Below are 14828 nucleotides of genomic sequence, written 5' to 3' on the forward strand. Positions count from 1 at the left end.
GCCATCATTTCGATTACAAACAGATTATTTGGGAACATGTAAATGTAGTTATTTTAATAAGAGCTGAAATACTAACTAAATGAGCAAGTAGGATTTGAGTCAGCAGTCAACAAGAGAAGCCTCATTCACATTACATTTAGACATTTGGCAGATTCTTTTACCTAAAGCGGCTAAAACTGCATTCAGTGTAGACATTTTATCAGTAAGCATTCCTTCAGAATAAAACCCCCTGTCATTGCTATTGCCATGCTCTACTGTTTGAGCTGCACACGCTAAATTAAATATTATTCTCCTAAATAGTATACAATATTTCAATAAGTATCAGTCACAGAATTCTAGGACTCTCACTTCAGTGATGGCTTGAATTGAGGCTCCGTATTTAACCAGCAGTTCCATGACTTTTACTCTGTTCTTCTTACAGGCAATATGCAGAGGAGTGAAGCCATTCTGAAGACACAATAAATATATTAGTAATGCTCATTAACATTGGTACACATTCATTTGACTTTTTTTAAAGACAACAAATTACCAGTGCCCTGGCATTAGGATTGGCTTTTTTATCCAGCAGTAATTTTGTGACTCTGTAGTGACCACAGTGGGCGGCAACATGAAGGGCTGTCAGGTAGTCCAGTGTGACATCATCAACCGGTGCCTTGTGTTGCAGCAGGTGTTTCACACACTCGACGTGATCACCCTGAGCAGACATGTGCAGCGGGGACAGGCCATTCTGTGTGTGTTTGTGTGTGTATGTTGAAATACAGAGAAAGAGAAAGGAAAAAGTACAGTTCAGCTTTAGATAAAAAAGTAATATAACAACGTAATAATAATTGTAACAATATATATTAATAATATTACTGTTTTACAGCATTTGTTATGTGTACAAAATTCATATAAATGGAGCCTAGGTGAGTATAGGAGAGTAATTAATAGGAACCACTTAGACCTTGGTCCGTGCCAGTATGGGAGCTCCTCTTTCAAGCAGTAGTTCCACTGCAGTGTCATGTCCACTTCTAGCTGCACAGTGCAGCGGTGTCAGCCCATCCTGTTCGACAGACAGGAGATAAATAAAAACAAACATTATATATGAAGACACGTTTATAAATGTATACATAATGCATTATGAAACTATTCATGCAAAAATTTTCAAAATAAGATACCTTAAACAGTCTAAACAGTAGAATACATTTTTCTATGAACTGCTGTTAACAGTTGTTTTACTGCATTTTGATGGTGGCACTATTTGATTTTTGATTTTAGTTTTAATTCACATATTAAAAGAATACAAATCTTGTAACTTTTTTTTTAATCTGAAAGATGCAGAGACACTAATTCATGCTTTTGTCTCAAGTAGCCTTGATTACTGCAATCTCAGCAGTAGAAAAAAGAAAATCGGTAGTGCGGCTTTTGTAAAATGTGCTCCAAAATTGTGGAATACACAACCCTCAAATATCAGGGAAGTATTTGTATATCTTTTTATTTTGCCATGTGCTAGGAACTGTTCATAATAAATGATTTTTCTATTGTGTTTTAGTATTTTATTATATGAGATGTGTTCTATTTGATTCCTTTTATCTTTTAGATTTGATGTAATTGTTATTTGATGTATTTTATTAGATGTAATGTCGAATATGATATTTGTTGATGCAATTTTTGATTATGTAAAGCAAGCTGAACTGCATTTTATGTCTGAAAGGTGCCATATAAATAAAGCTTATTATTATTTTATTATTATTATTATCGATACTCACCCTGGTCTTGGCATCAATCTGAGACCCCCTATCTAGCAGCAGAGCAATCATGTTTGTATTTCCACGTTTGGAAGCCACATGAAGAGGGGTAATACCATTCTAAACAAAACAGTGCATACTTTAGTAAAGATTCTACATTCATATTTGAAAATCTAGTAATTGGAATAAACCAGAGACATTGTCTGCAGAAAGCATGAGAATGTAAATGATGAACTGCAAGTATTATATATATATATATATATATATATATATATATATATATATATATATATATATATATATATATATATATATAGTTTACCCCAAAATGATAATTGTATCATTTCAGTGAATACGTACTTAAATGTCAGTCTGTTTTTAACAGAAAGTAGTGATTTAAAGCAGTGGTTCTCGCCCACTAGGGGGCCTCAGCAAACTTCCAAAGGACAAGCAGTTCATAATTACAGCAGAAAGCCTATACTGTGGGAGGTCTTTAATTATTGTGTTGGACAAGGGAGGCCTTCAAATCAAAAGAAGCAGAACCACTGATTTAGATGACTCAATACCAAACACTTAAAATTATGTCCAACCATTTAAAATAAAGCTATGCTATTTTTGTCAATTGAAGTTGGTGCTTTTTAAAGGTTTTAGCAGTATATGATCATACCCTGGCTGTGAAGTCTACAGCAGCCCCTCTGTTGAGCAGCAGTGTGGCCACATTAACATTACCGTAGTGAGCAGCAATGTGCAGAGGAGTGAAGCCACTCTGTTAGAGGATGGAACAGTATTGGGATAAAGAAGGGATAGAACAAAGAAGAGGAAAGAGGACAACAGAATGAAGATAAACGTCTGTACTGGTCTTCTAACTGATTTAAAACATCCAACATTCATGATCTAGCATGCAGCATTCCCATGAATCATCACATTTGTGCAAAACCTTAAAAGAAAGAAAAAATGGAAAAGTAAACAAAATGCCTGGATTCATCTGCTACCAGTGGATGCAACCATGCCATGCACTGGAGTGAAGGAAAAGAAACAAAAGTTGGGTGAAATAAGAAACGGTGAGTTTTCATGAGAGAGATGAGAAGTTTCTCAGTTACAATGAAAGGGAAAAAAAGATGATGAACAAAATATCTGAAGAAACAAATGTTATTCAGCAACTACTCACTACGTACTGCTAAAGATGAAAGAATAGATGGGAAATTAGCATTATCTGTCTTACTCGTTCGTTTGATGGAGCCATTTTTTTCTTACCTTTCCATTCTGACAGACATGGTGCAATTTAAAAAACAGAATTAACAAAAAGGTGCAACAAAATGTGACCGAGAGACTTCTACACAGATAGTGAGAGCGACAGTATGAGTACACATGCCCAATTAAGAGTTAAACGTCTGTTTAGCTTGTTTGTGAAATCATAAGTGGTGTTTAAACAATATAATGAACACTAAATCCTGCTTAAAATGTTCATTAAAATAAAAGAGCATAAAAACGTGTTGATGAGCTAGAAAGACCCAAAAAACCTTTGGAGGAAACAGGGTGCTGCTACTAAAATAAAAACAACAATGTGTCATGCACTATGCCATTTAAAAGAACAAGACTGTACTCTTCCCATGCACTGTCAAAGAAAGATTCAGTGTTAAGTACTGTAGAACATTAGGCTTTACAAGAGCTGAGACGAATGCAGGATTCTGCTGAGAATCTTAATACCTCTGTAGTCCTGTTGACCATCATCTGGAGTTGCACATGAGGAAGAAAATATGGCATTTTCATGAATATTTTTTGTCTTAAAAGGATGAATTTCAAAGGCACACATATAATTCATTTAATTAAAAAGTGTATCTATATGTATCTATCTATCTATCTATCTATCTATCTATCTATCTATCTATCTATCTATCTAATATTATAATAAATTTTATATATTATTTTTTCTTTTTTTTTCTGAAGAAAAAAACAAAAACATTTTGAATAGAGGACTTTTATTAAATTTGGAAGCAACAGTTTGAAGTTAGAATAATCTTAAGAGTCGTGTGGATTACTTAAGGGTCATTATGATGCTTTTATCAGCTGTTTGAAAAATTCTAATTCGGACGGCACCCATTCACTGAAGAGGATCCATTGGTGAGCAAGTAATGCAAAATTTCTCCAAATAAAGAAGCAAACTCATTAACATCTTGGATGAGAGAATTTTCAATGTATAAAAAAGTATTATCATTGCAAACATCCAGAAAAAACCATGGTATTACCTATATATACTTATAATAAAAATAAAGAAGTAAACATAGTATAACTATAGTTCCATTTTTGAAAAAGCATAAAAAAATCCCATTCCCTCACCTTGGACTGGACATCAGCATTATGGTCGTTCTGGAGCAGCAAGGCAGCTGATTTGGTGTCATCCTTGCGGGCAGCGATGTGGAGCGCAGGCAGGCGGACTTTACCTTTTGTGTCATGTTCCAGGAGCAGAGAGACCACCTGATTATGACCCTGCTGCAGAGCAATGGCCAAAGGGGTAAAACCATCCTACAAACACAAGCAATAGACAGGCAGAGATAAACAAACAGAACCATGTCTTTGTTCCAATACAAAGGCCATTAAAGTTGACCAAAATGCAGATCAAAACTCAGTCCAGGGGTTGGAAGTACCGCTGATCAACCATCTAGACCAGCTTGGACCAGCTAGAAATCATGTAAAACCTTCACTTTTATTGGATATACTTATTGGACACACTTGGATTCATTGATTTGAGAATTCAGTTCAGAAGCAAGTCATAAAAACCACAGTCTATGGAAACACTCTCCTTCTTTTTAGAAGCAGGTACTTGTATGGGCGTGCTGCAAAGAATGGAAAGTCACACACACAACTCTGGCAATCACAAACCTCTGTGGCAATGCTCTGGTTTCCACCACTCTCCAGAAGATATCGCACAACATCCAGGTGATTCTCTTGAGCAGCCATATAAAGTGGAGTGAAGCCATTCTGTAGTAACAAACCGGTACCGTAAAGCCAAATTATTATATGAAATTATTCATATATTATCAAATTATTATTTATGAAATACTATTTTAATCATATTCAATTATATATATATATATATATATATATATATATATATATATATATATATATATATATATATATATATATATATAATCATTATTATTATTGGAATATTACGGGCTCTCCTCACCTGTGACTGCGAATTTACATCTGCTCCTCTTTTCACCAATAACTTCGCAACTTCTTTCTGCCCAGCCAGACAAGCAATGTGCAATGCTGTGTTTCCTTTCTGAAGAGGAAGAAGAAAGGTAGATACATATTTACTACTTATCTACTGTAATTGTGCACTTGTTTGTGTATAAATATGATGGTACTTGTGTAAATCATTAAAAGCACAAAAGGACGACAAAAAAATGAAATAAAAAACGTAATAACCGTAATCAAACAGAATTTAATTAAATAAACATTTAATAACAAATTCAAAAAATAATTAATGTATCTATAACAAAATATCTAAATATCATTGAGAGTATGTGTTTCTTTCACCAAAAGTATTTTATTCATTTTTGCATATCATAAGAACAGCTTTTTTCAAATACTTGGGGACTGTATGAGACATTTGTCCTAATTTGCAGAAATCCTATCAGTCAAAATAGACTTCTAGTACAATGAAAAACACTTTTCACATTTCTGCTCGACACAAAGTCTCCAAAGCTTTTTCTCTGCTGTCAGTGATTGCTTGTGTGTTATAGTTCCTGGCTTGTGTGTGGTCTGTTTGGCCCTGCTTGTCAGATGACAGGAATCATCAGAGTCCAGCTGTACTCAACATACCATAGTGCTGGATGACTGGCATTCTGTCATATTTACTCTCTCTCTCTCACCATTTATGAATCACATACCCCATGTAAGTGTTTATGTGTGATTAACCTTAGTTGAAGAGTCCACGGTTGAACCCCTCTCCAAGAGTTCCTCCACCAGCTCCACGTGACCCTCTTTGGCTGCTAGATGAAGTGCATTTAGTCCGTTCTACACACAGAGGGAGACATGATCAATACACTTTCTATCAGTGCAGATTTTAATATTAAGCTACAATAGAGAACAAGACAACAACATCTTTTTGCTCAAGATAAATAATAGCATACAAGCTGCATAAAAACAGACTTTGGCAGAATAATTTGACTGGGGTAATACTAGAACAAAAATGTTTCATATAGTAGATCTCTTGTGCATTCTGTTTTTACTAAATATGGAGATCTGTTATGTACGGCTCTAGAAAAAACACTGAAAGAGATTAATTAGAAAAATGAAAGATTACAAGATTATGGAAATTTCATGTTAAATGTATTAAAACCTAATTAATATAGTAAATAAATGTTATTTTATTTTTTTAATTGTTTATTTTTTAATATTATTTTATTATTACTTTTCCTCCAGACCCAAATTTGAAAATTCCTTATGTAAAGAATAATTATGACAGATTTTACTACAGCTAAATTAGGTCTTTTTTCTATTTTAGTACAGTGATCAGAAGAAAAGGTTTTTAGCCATTATGAAATTATTAATTTTCATTATATCATTCTAAAAGTCACTTATTTCATTTTTATTTAATCAAATCAAGCTTACATGTTTAAACACGGAATTTCAGTATTTAATCTTTCTTTTTCAAGAGCTGTAAATAAGCATTCCCTTTATTCAAACATCACCACCTGTCTTAATTTACTAATGCACCTCATTCTATGTTTGACGGCGAAATCATGACAGCTCTTGTGTAACATATTATAGCTAACATTCAGATTCGTCAGTAAGAAGAGGAAAAAATTAACGAGACTCTAATTTATTTGGATAATGAAAGCTGAAGGAGTTTTTGCATCCAGAGAGAGGGATCCCGGTGAAAGAGTGGAAAGAAAAAAAAAACCTGATAAAACATGGGCAGATTATATTGCAATATCACTCAGTCAGGATTAGAATGATGGATTTTAGAGAAAACAGCATGGAATGCCTGTCCATTGTTATGCTGACATACTCATTATTCAGACTCCAGATGACATCATAATGAATAATGTCATGGTCAGAGAAGAGGCAAATTCAGCACATTACATAATAAAGGGGTCATAGCAGCCTAGCTTTCACACCCAGTTTAATGTAATTTAATGTAAAATAAGTAAATAAATAAATACATACATAGCACAATCACCCTTTTAAAATAAATATTTCACAAAGATGTGAAAATATGAAACATGCGTTATACAGTATTAAATACAATGTCTTGTCTAAAAACAATGGTTTTGTTACTTTAAGGCACTTAAACACTGTCTTTCTCTTTTTTCTTCCCTCCCATGTTGGTCATGGTTCCACATTTACATTTACATAATATTTATATGGCACACATTGCTAAAAACAGTACTTTAAAGATTTATGCAGATCTTGCAGTTCGTGCCTGTGCCAAACCTCACAGAATGCATTTTGCATGCGGTATCTCCTATAAAAGGACAATTTTAATCATACATTCTCAGAAAAAAAGTACAAAGCTGTCATTTTGGAAACACCCCAAGCTACAAAAGCTAAAAGGTACATTGTTATACCTTATTTACCTCTAAATGGTACACATTAATACATTAAAGGTACATATTAGTATTTTAAAATTACATATCAGTACATAAAGTGTACATATTAGTACCCCACACCACTGACAGTTTTGTACCTTGTTTCTGATAGTGTATACAGTATCTGACTAGATAAGGAAATATTATATTTCTTATTGACATGAATGCGTGCATTTCACTACTGTTTGATTTAAAAAAAGACCAGTTTAATATTGACTTCACACATTTTAAGATTAAAGATCAGTTACCATTAATATATTTGGTGATTTCAGTGCATTGTTATGCCAGGGATAATTTGTAAGGAATGGTTGAACACAGCAGTACTGTGACAGCGGGAGGGTTTAGTTACAGAAGGTCGGGAGTGTGAACAGCTGCCAGAGACACGCATGAGTAAAACGGCTTTGATGTACTAGAAAGAACTGCCTGGCAGAGAACTGATGATGCTGGCAATGCAGCTACTGACAGGAATTACCATGGCTCCCTATAACATCATCACAATGCAATTTCTGGCCAAGCTGGTCAAAAATTGAGAAAAGCAAACCAAAAGACCATACACATTTCTAATAATCAGGATTATCCTTCACTCATAAAACACAATCTACTAGGACTTTCTAAAAAGTGGCGCTAACACAGAGTTGACAGAACATGGAAAGAAGTGTATGGCAACCTGTTTCCTGGAAAAACTTAAATTCTGTATTACTCAACAGATTTTCTCTTAACAGATTAGATTAAAAGCATTTAAACACATCATCTAAACTGCTTTAGATGTAACTGTGCAAAACTTCTAACTGTTGAATTCCTTTGAATTATATTGCAACAAAAGTATAAAATAGTAAATTAAAGTTAAGAGAAATCAATGAGACAACATTGCATTCATTTCATTGCATCCATAGTGTTTTATGTAAAAAGTTACCTGATTGCATGTGGCAATGTCCTGTCCGCTCTTGAGGAAATCCAAAACCTTTTCAATATTACCTGCCCTGGCCGCCCTTAGGAAGCTGGTATTACTGTCCGACTGTAGAAATAAGACAACAGGAAAAACATTAGGACACTTCAGGCCAGCTCTAGTAAATATATATATATATATATATATATATATATATATATATATATATATATATATATATATATATATATATATATATATATATATATATATATATATATATATATATATATATATATATATATATATATATATATATATATTATTTATTTTTATTTTTGTTTAGAAATTACAATGAATTTCCAATTAAACAAACTTAAAGAAGAACAAATGCAGGATTACTAGAAACTTCCAAGCAGGTGTGAGTTGTTTGGAGCTAAACTCTGCAGAGCTGAGGCCCTCCAGGAATTTACTGGTTTACAAGGACACAGGAAGTGTCCACATAAAAAATGTTTATGTTGTAATACCCATGTCATCAAACACACACACACACACACACACACACACACAGATCCGCATGTGTGCATGGGTTATCTTGCCATGTTAAGAAGAAAATGAATGCTAAGATCAAATTTCAGATTTGGCATCAATCAGTGAACACATGTTGATTTGAAATATTACAGAGCAATTCATTTTAAAGCCCTTGGAATTAGTCACAATGGTGACAATAACCTGCATGTGCAATACCAATGCAAAAATCCTCAATGTACTGAATAATGAACACTACAGAGCAGGAAGACAGTACAAGTACAGAGAAGGAAGACAGCACTTTTTGGTTACCTTTCAACAGTTGCACAAAATGTATTTAAAACACAGATATATTAGAATTGACAAGCACATAAGTGCAAAGCTCTGGAATTAAAGATGCTAATGAACAGATCAGTCTCAGGTCATGTGGAGAATGAAGCATTAATGTGTCAGGTCGTTACAGATTTGACCAAAATGTTTAAGACTTGACCTCAGCAACCTTCTGAGGTTGAGAGGTCACATCTTAACACGTGTTGGATCTGAAAAAGACCTAACCAATGGAAACACACTCTATATATTTGCTGCTGAAGTTGCCTTCAGCTCATGTGGGCAACAAAGTTCAGATCTGGTTCATGACATTTCCTCCCATCTAAATAGAAAGGTAATAAGTAAACAAAAAGTAACCCGGCTATATCAAACAGCTTAGATCAGCCTAAATTTCCAGAATTTTTGTTGGTAAGTGCTGTTTTGGTGCTGGTCAGACCAGCTCGGCCAGTACACAGCCAGGTTGTTGCCTTTAGTTAGTGAAGCTAGTCAGGTAACACGGTCTTTCTGGTCAGTTAACATGGTCACCGTGGTTACAAAAAGAATAACAGAAAATTGTTCTGCATTATGATCCCAACATTCCAAACACATCATATGCTGGTCTTTTCAGCAGGACAATTACCTCAACAATCCTCTACTGAACCTAGATATTATTAAAATTGTCTTACCATGGTATGTGCCACAGAACTGTAGGAACGGTCCAGATATGGATCACTTCCAACGGTCCGCAGGCCTTTATCTGAACCACATGCCTTACACATTGCCGCATTCCCCATTGTAAAGAGTGACCCAAACCTTTGCAAAAAACGGTGCTACACTTTACATCAATGTCTCGATCGTTTGTTAGTTTCCACCCTTGCTCTACCTTTTCCAGTGATAACCAACCCCTGAACATCAAAACGCTCCTCGGAAGATTGATTCCAACTCACTCACATGCACTTAGCTTTATGGGTTTGCATTATCCTCGGTCTTCAGGTAGTACCCAGGAGCCTATTCAGTTATCAGCTTCAGAGCATCTATACAGCTAATGTGAAATCCCCCAAACTTTCATGTCTTTCTCCTCAGGTCGTGGACATTGTCTCTTATGTGCTCTCTCTGATCCCTGCCCCACATCTTCTGTGAGAATCTGTGTCCTGTATTGGCATAGACCCCTTGGCTCTTATCTCCTACACTTTTCCGGTCTTGTCTCTCTTCCCGCCTGGCTTCGTGACTGACAACTGCGGCCGCAAATGTGTCTCCCATTGCTATATCAGTCCGAATAACCCATCACGGGCTGGTTATTTTTAACCCCTCCAGGCACAGGCAGCTATGTGACAGAACAAGGCCCAACAAGGGGCAATCTTTATGGGGAAGAGGCAGCTGGGAAACCTGTCTTTTTCCTCCTGAGGTCTAGGAATGTGCATCCAATGGGACAACTGAAGTCAAAAAGTCTTCACTAGAGGAAGAGGGTGTTATTTACAAAAACCCTTGGTTGTCATACCATAAATTATTGTCCTCAGAATGCAGTTCATTTGCAGGAGTATGTAAATAGTAGAAGATCACATGAAAGAGCTATTGAATTCAGTAAAATCTCTTGCAAAACACCACATGAATCCAATTCATCATCCATGAGGAATATAACCGTGTTTTAAAAGCTATAGCAATGCTTACAGTGAATTAGACAGAATGGCATCAGTGTCTGTGGGTCATCTCTGGTCCCGAGGCAGTCCGCATTAACCAGACTATGATTCAGCATTAAGCTGACTTCCACTACAGACATATTGACCTGCCATTGACTGCCCTGATCAATGCCATGCCCCCCATTAACCAAAATACTCTGGGTTTTACAGTTAATGGGGCAATAATGACAAGTGAGTTTAAACAGAAAAGAACATATCATAATAATGCTTTAAAACTAAACATAGTGAACTCTGTTAATGTGCATGTACAGCTGCCTTTTTGAAGAATGTTAACTTGATTCAGTCAATATCTAATTATTTTATTTAAAATAAATACTGCAATAAATAAATAAATAAATAAATGAATAAATAAATAATGAACAATACTATTTTTGCCAAATCGTACGTATTTTACGAGTTCATACAATTCATGGGAATGAAATACTATTAAAATGTAAGTTAACTAATGCATCAGAAATGTCTCCATTTATTAATATTAATATCCAAATGTTACCATTTACATGTAAATTACATTATACATGAAAATTTGACAAATGCAAATTGTTATTCTATATTAACATTCTCAGCTCTTTGTGTATCTCAGTTATAATAACCTGCTTATAAGACTGTTAGTTAGACACTGCCAGTCAAGTAGTTATAGGATGCAGCAGGCAGTAACGGATTAATCAATGATACCTAGATTACCCCATTACCCTCCTCCACCCCCCACCAAAGACAGATAGCACAAAAGTTTAATCAAAAACAACTATTTGGATGTCAATAACAACAGAGACTGTGTAAAAGTGCATACAAACAATGCCAGCAAGAATGCAAGCTGTTATCAAGGCCAAACTTTCAAAACAAAACATTCAGGGAACTTGGTACATTCGGATGAAAGGTTATATACTGTGTAGGTCATGGCTATAGATGTTTGAGAATGTATCACTTCTCTTACCAGATAAAATTTATTTGGATGTGGTGCCCTGCATGGGCACTTGCCCAATTGCCCATCTGCCCATGGCAGCAGGTCATCCAAGGTCACACAGCTTAACCCATTAGGTGAAGATGTTGTTTTATAACACATCTGTGCTAACAAACACTTTTACTTCCTTCAATGCTGTTGCTTTTTCAACCATTGTCAACCACTTCTTAGTAGTGATGGGTCTTTCACAAACTATTTTTTCATTGCGTCTGTCAAGTGATGAATGAACAAAAGACTCTGGGAGTAAACTAATTATTTGAGTTTACTTTTGGCTGCATTTGAATATGATCAAAGACTGGGTGTTAACATGCAAGGGGAATTTGGCTACATAAAATACATTTTAACCCCATACAAATGAATGAAATGACTCCAATACCATTTATTCATTTTGCTGAATGAAATAAATAAAAAACCCGATCTCCCCATCACTACTTCTTTATTATTTTTCCTCAGGAAGACATATTTTAAATTAAAAATAATTCTTTGAATAATTTTGATCTAAAAGAAAAAAATCTTTAATAATGTAAAACATTTTCAAAACTTGCATTTTCAGATTGCCAGAACAAAACTGAAGCACATGAGTTATATCCAAAGGTTATGTCATCACATATGTAACCAATGAGATTTTGCATACAGGATACAGGATGATCCTATTTCCTAATCGTCCTCCAGTATCTGTGCTTTTGAAAAAAAAGAAAAAGTAATGGCTATGTTGTCTTACTAGGGTGTTGAATTCTAATATTTGTACGCATTAGAAAGAAATCATAGGTTAAATTAACTGCAGCAGAGCAGTACAAAGTTTTACAAATCACCCATAATTTGACTGATATTGCTGTAATGTGTGACATCATCATATCCTCCGACCTCAATGAACCCTATGTGCATGTGAATGCGACTGAGATAAACTCTCATCAAAGTTACTTAACATGTGCTAGCCTAACATTGAAAGCACAAAAATGAATTAATACGGATAAAATATGTAGAACAACAACTGGATTACTAGAGGCTACATTTACACATTACAAAAGAAACTGACCATTTTAACTAGAATTAGGGCTGTCTGAAGATTTTGACATTAAATGGTTGCAAAATTCTTTAAACAGACACATGTCACCCAATAAGTCAGTAGGTCAGCTGTATCTGAGCTGGCATGGATGAATTTGAGGTAAAAGTGCTGTTGTTAATGGTACCTTGCGTTTGCGCTCTGCTCTCTCTCTGTGTCTTTTGCGTCTCTCTCTTGCTTTGGCGAGAGCCTTTATCTCTGGAGGTTGTTCCAGTTCCCGTGCCTTTTTAAGGTGTGCTGCTGCGTGTGCCATAATGCCAAACCACAGAAAACCATACACAGATACCTCTCTATTGCTTCAGATATGGAATAGTCCCATAACGTTTTTCATATTAATGTAAAGCAAATGTTGGCATCCTTGGTCTGCTTTTCCCAAATGGCTCCTTTGAATAAGGCGATAATCGATGCTCTGTGCCACTGTCGTCCCACAATTCACTCTCAATAACTCCCTCCTCAGTGTAAACAGTTTGTCTCTTTTTTACCCCCATTGAGTGTGACTCCCGTCCATTGGATGGCTGAAGAGACAAAAGCCTTACTCGCTGAATCTGAATTTATATCACCATGTGTGAACTGGGGACCAGAGAGAGAGGGAGAGACAGAGAGAGAGAGAGAGAGAGGAAGAGGGCCAACCTGCCTGTCCAGATGTGGAGGCATTCAGCTATATTCCAGCTGCAGGATTGAATGTATGTATGTGTGTACTTCAAAAATGTGAGTGTATAAGAGAAGAGACACAATAAAACGAAGTGATTGTTTCGGAGAAAAACATGAAACTGTTAATAAATACATTGTGGCAAACACCAAGGACACCTGTGGCACATTGCGTGCACACTGGAGCTGGGGAGGAGTTTAGGGAAGACCACAGTGGAGGCCGTCAGGAACACTGGGAATAAATCCACTGGGGCAATGGTAAGCCACATATACAAATCCACCTGGAGGAGAATGATACGCTCTAACACACAGCTGCTGCAGTCATAGACCTGACCTTGTGGGGTGGTGTACTGTGGTAAATGCCCAGGGCTAATAATAAGAGAGTTGCTGGGTCAATGCTGGTTCAAAAAGGCACTTAAACCTGCAAGATGATCCAGTGGGATTGTACAATCCTCTTGGATTTAAAGGTATCTGTTAAATGACTACTGCAGATGCTATAGAGAAAGGAGTCTATAACTATTTCTTAGTAAGGATCACACTTAAGCTGTCTCTAAGTCTCAAAGCATCAGTGCATTCTGAAAATAACCATGTGTCTGTTTTAAGTTTAGGGCTTTTTTATTTACTTTTATTCAGCAAGGATGCATTCAATTGCTCAAAAGTGACAGTAAAGATTACAAAAGTGTTCTATCTCAAATAAATGCTGTTCTTTCTATCGAAGAAACCTGAAAGCTTAGTAACACAATAAGCACAATTGTTTTCAGCATTGATAACAACAATAAAGTGCATTTACATTATAATAATATTTAACAATATTACTGTTTTAACTTATTTTTGATCAAATAAATGCAGCCTTGGAAAGCATTAGAGAGTTCTTTCAAAAACATAAAAAAATCTTGCCGACACCAATTTTTTAAACAGTTGTAAATATGTACACAAAATCCAATTCACAAATACATAACCTATTTCAAAATTCAAAATATGACCTAAATACACAATATACAATGTTCATATATTTACAAATGTTATATATAATACAGTATTATTAAATAGTGAAATATGGTATTAATCTTTTTACATGTCAAAAATTTAAAGTTCATGAATTTGTTCGTTTATTGTTGGATTTGCATGTGCAATTTTGTAAATATATTTGCAAATATTATGAGATGTGATTTTTTAAATCATGTCTTCTTTAGTCAGGTGAGGTATTCTCAATTTGATGTGGCTAGATTTGACTTTCAGTCTTACTTTTCTCACTTATAAATTACTTACAAAAAACACTTACAAATGTCACTGTATTACCAAAGAACACTTCAGCTGACCTTACAAGTCAATCTTCAATATGATCCAGTTAGTGAGGACATTTTCAGATGAATCTGTACACACACACTGGTTTCCATATTTTATAGAGT

At 35.2% G+C, this 14828-nt stretch overlaps 1 protein-coding gene across 1 annotated transcript in view; it reads right to left on the reverse strand.

The window, feature by feature from the left end:
- The window catches only part of LOC132142281 (ankyrin-2-like), a 54272-nt gene that overhangs the window by 28160 nt on the left and 11284 nt on the right, over nt 1-14828 (reverse strand). Inside the window, exons 2-12 of the mRNA XM_059552035.1 lie at nt 8244-8345; nt 5655-5753; nt 4918-5016; nt 4608-4706; nt 4065-4250; nt 3435-3458; nt 2395-2493; nt 1749-1847; nt 944-1042; nt 530-727; nt 349-447 (exon numbers count right to left, since the gene is read on the reverse strand). Coding sequence (XP_059408018.1) covers nt 349-447; nt 530-727; nt 944-1042; nt 1749-1847; nt 2395-2493; nt 3435-3458; nt 4065-4250; nt 4608-4706; nt 4918-5016; nt 5655-5753; nt 8244-8345 — 1203 coding nt within the window. The remainder of the gene's footprint in view (nt 1-348; nt 448-529; nt 728-943; nt 1043-1748; nt 1848-2394; nt 2494-3434; nt 3459-4064; nt 4251-4607; nt 4707-4917; nt 5017-5654; nt 5754-8243; nt 8346-14828) is intronic.

This window comes from Carassius carassius, chromosome 6 (genome assembly GCF_963082965.1).
Source record: "Carassius carassius chromosome 6, fCarCar2.1, whole genome shotgun sequence".
Taxonomy (NCBI): domain Eukaryota; kingdom Metazoa; phylum Chordata; class Actinopteri; order Cypriniformes; family Cyprinidae; genus Carassius; species Carassius carassius.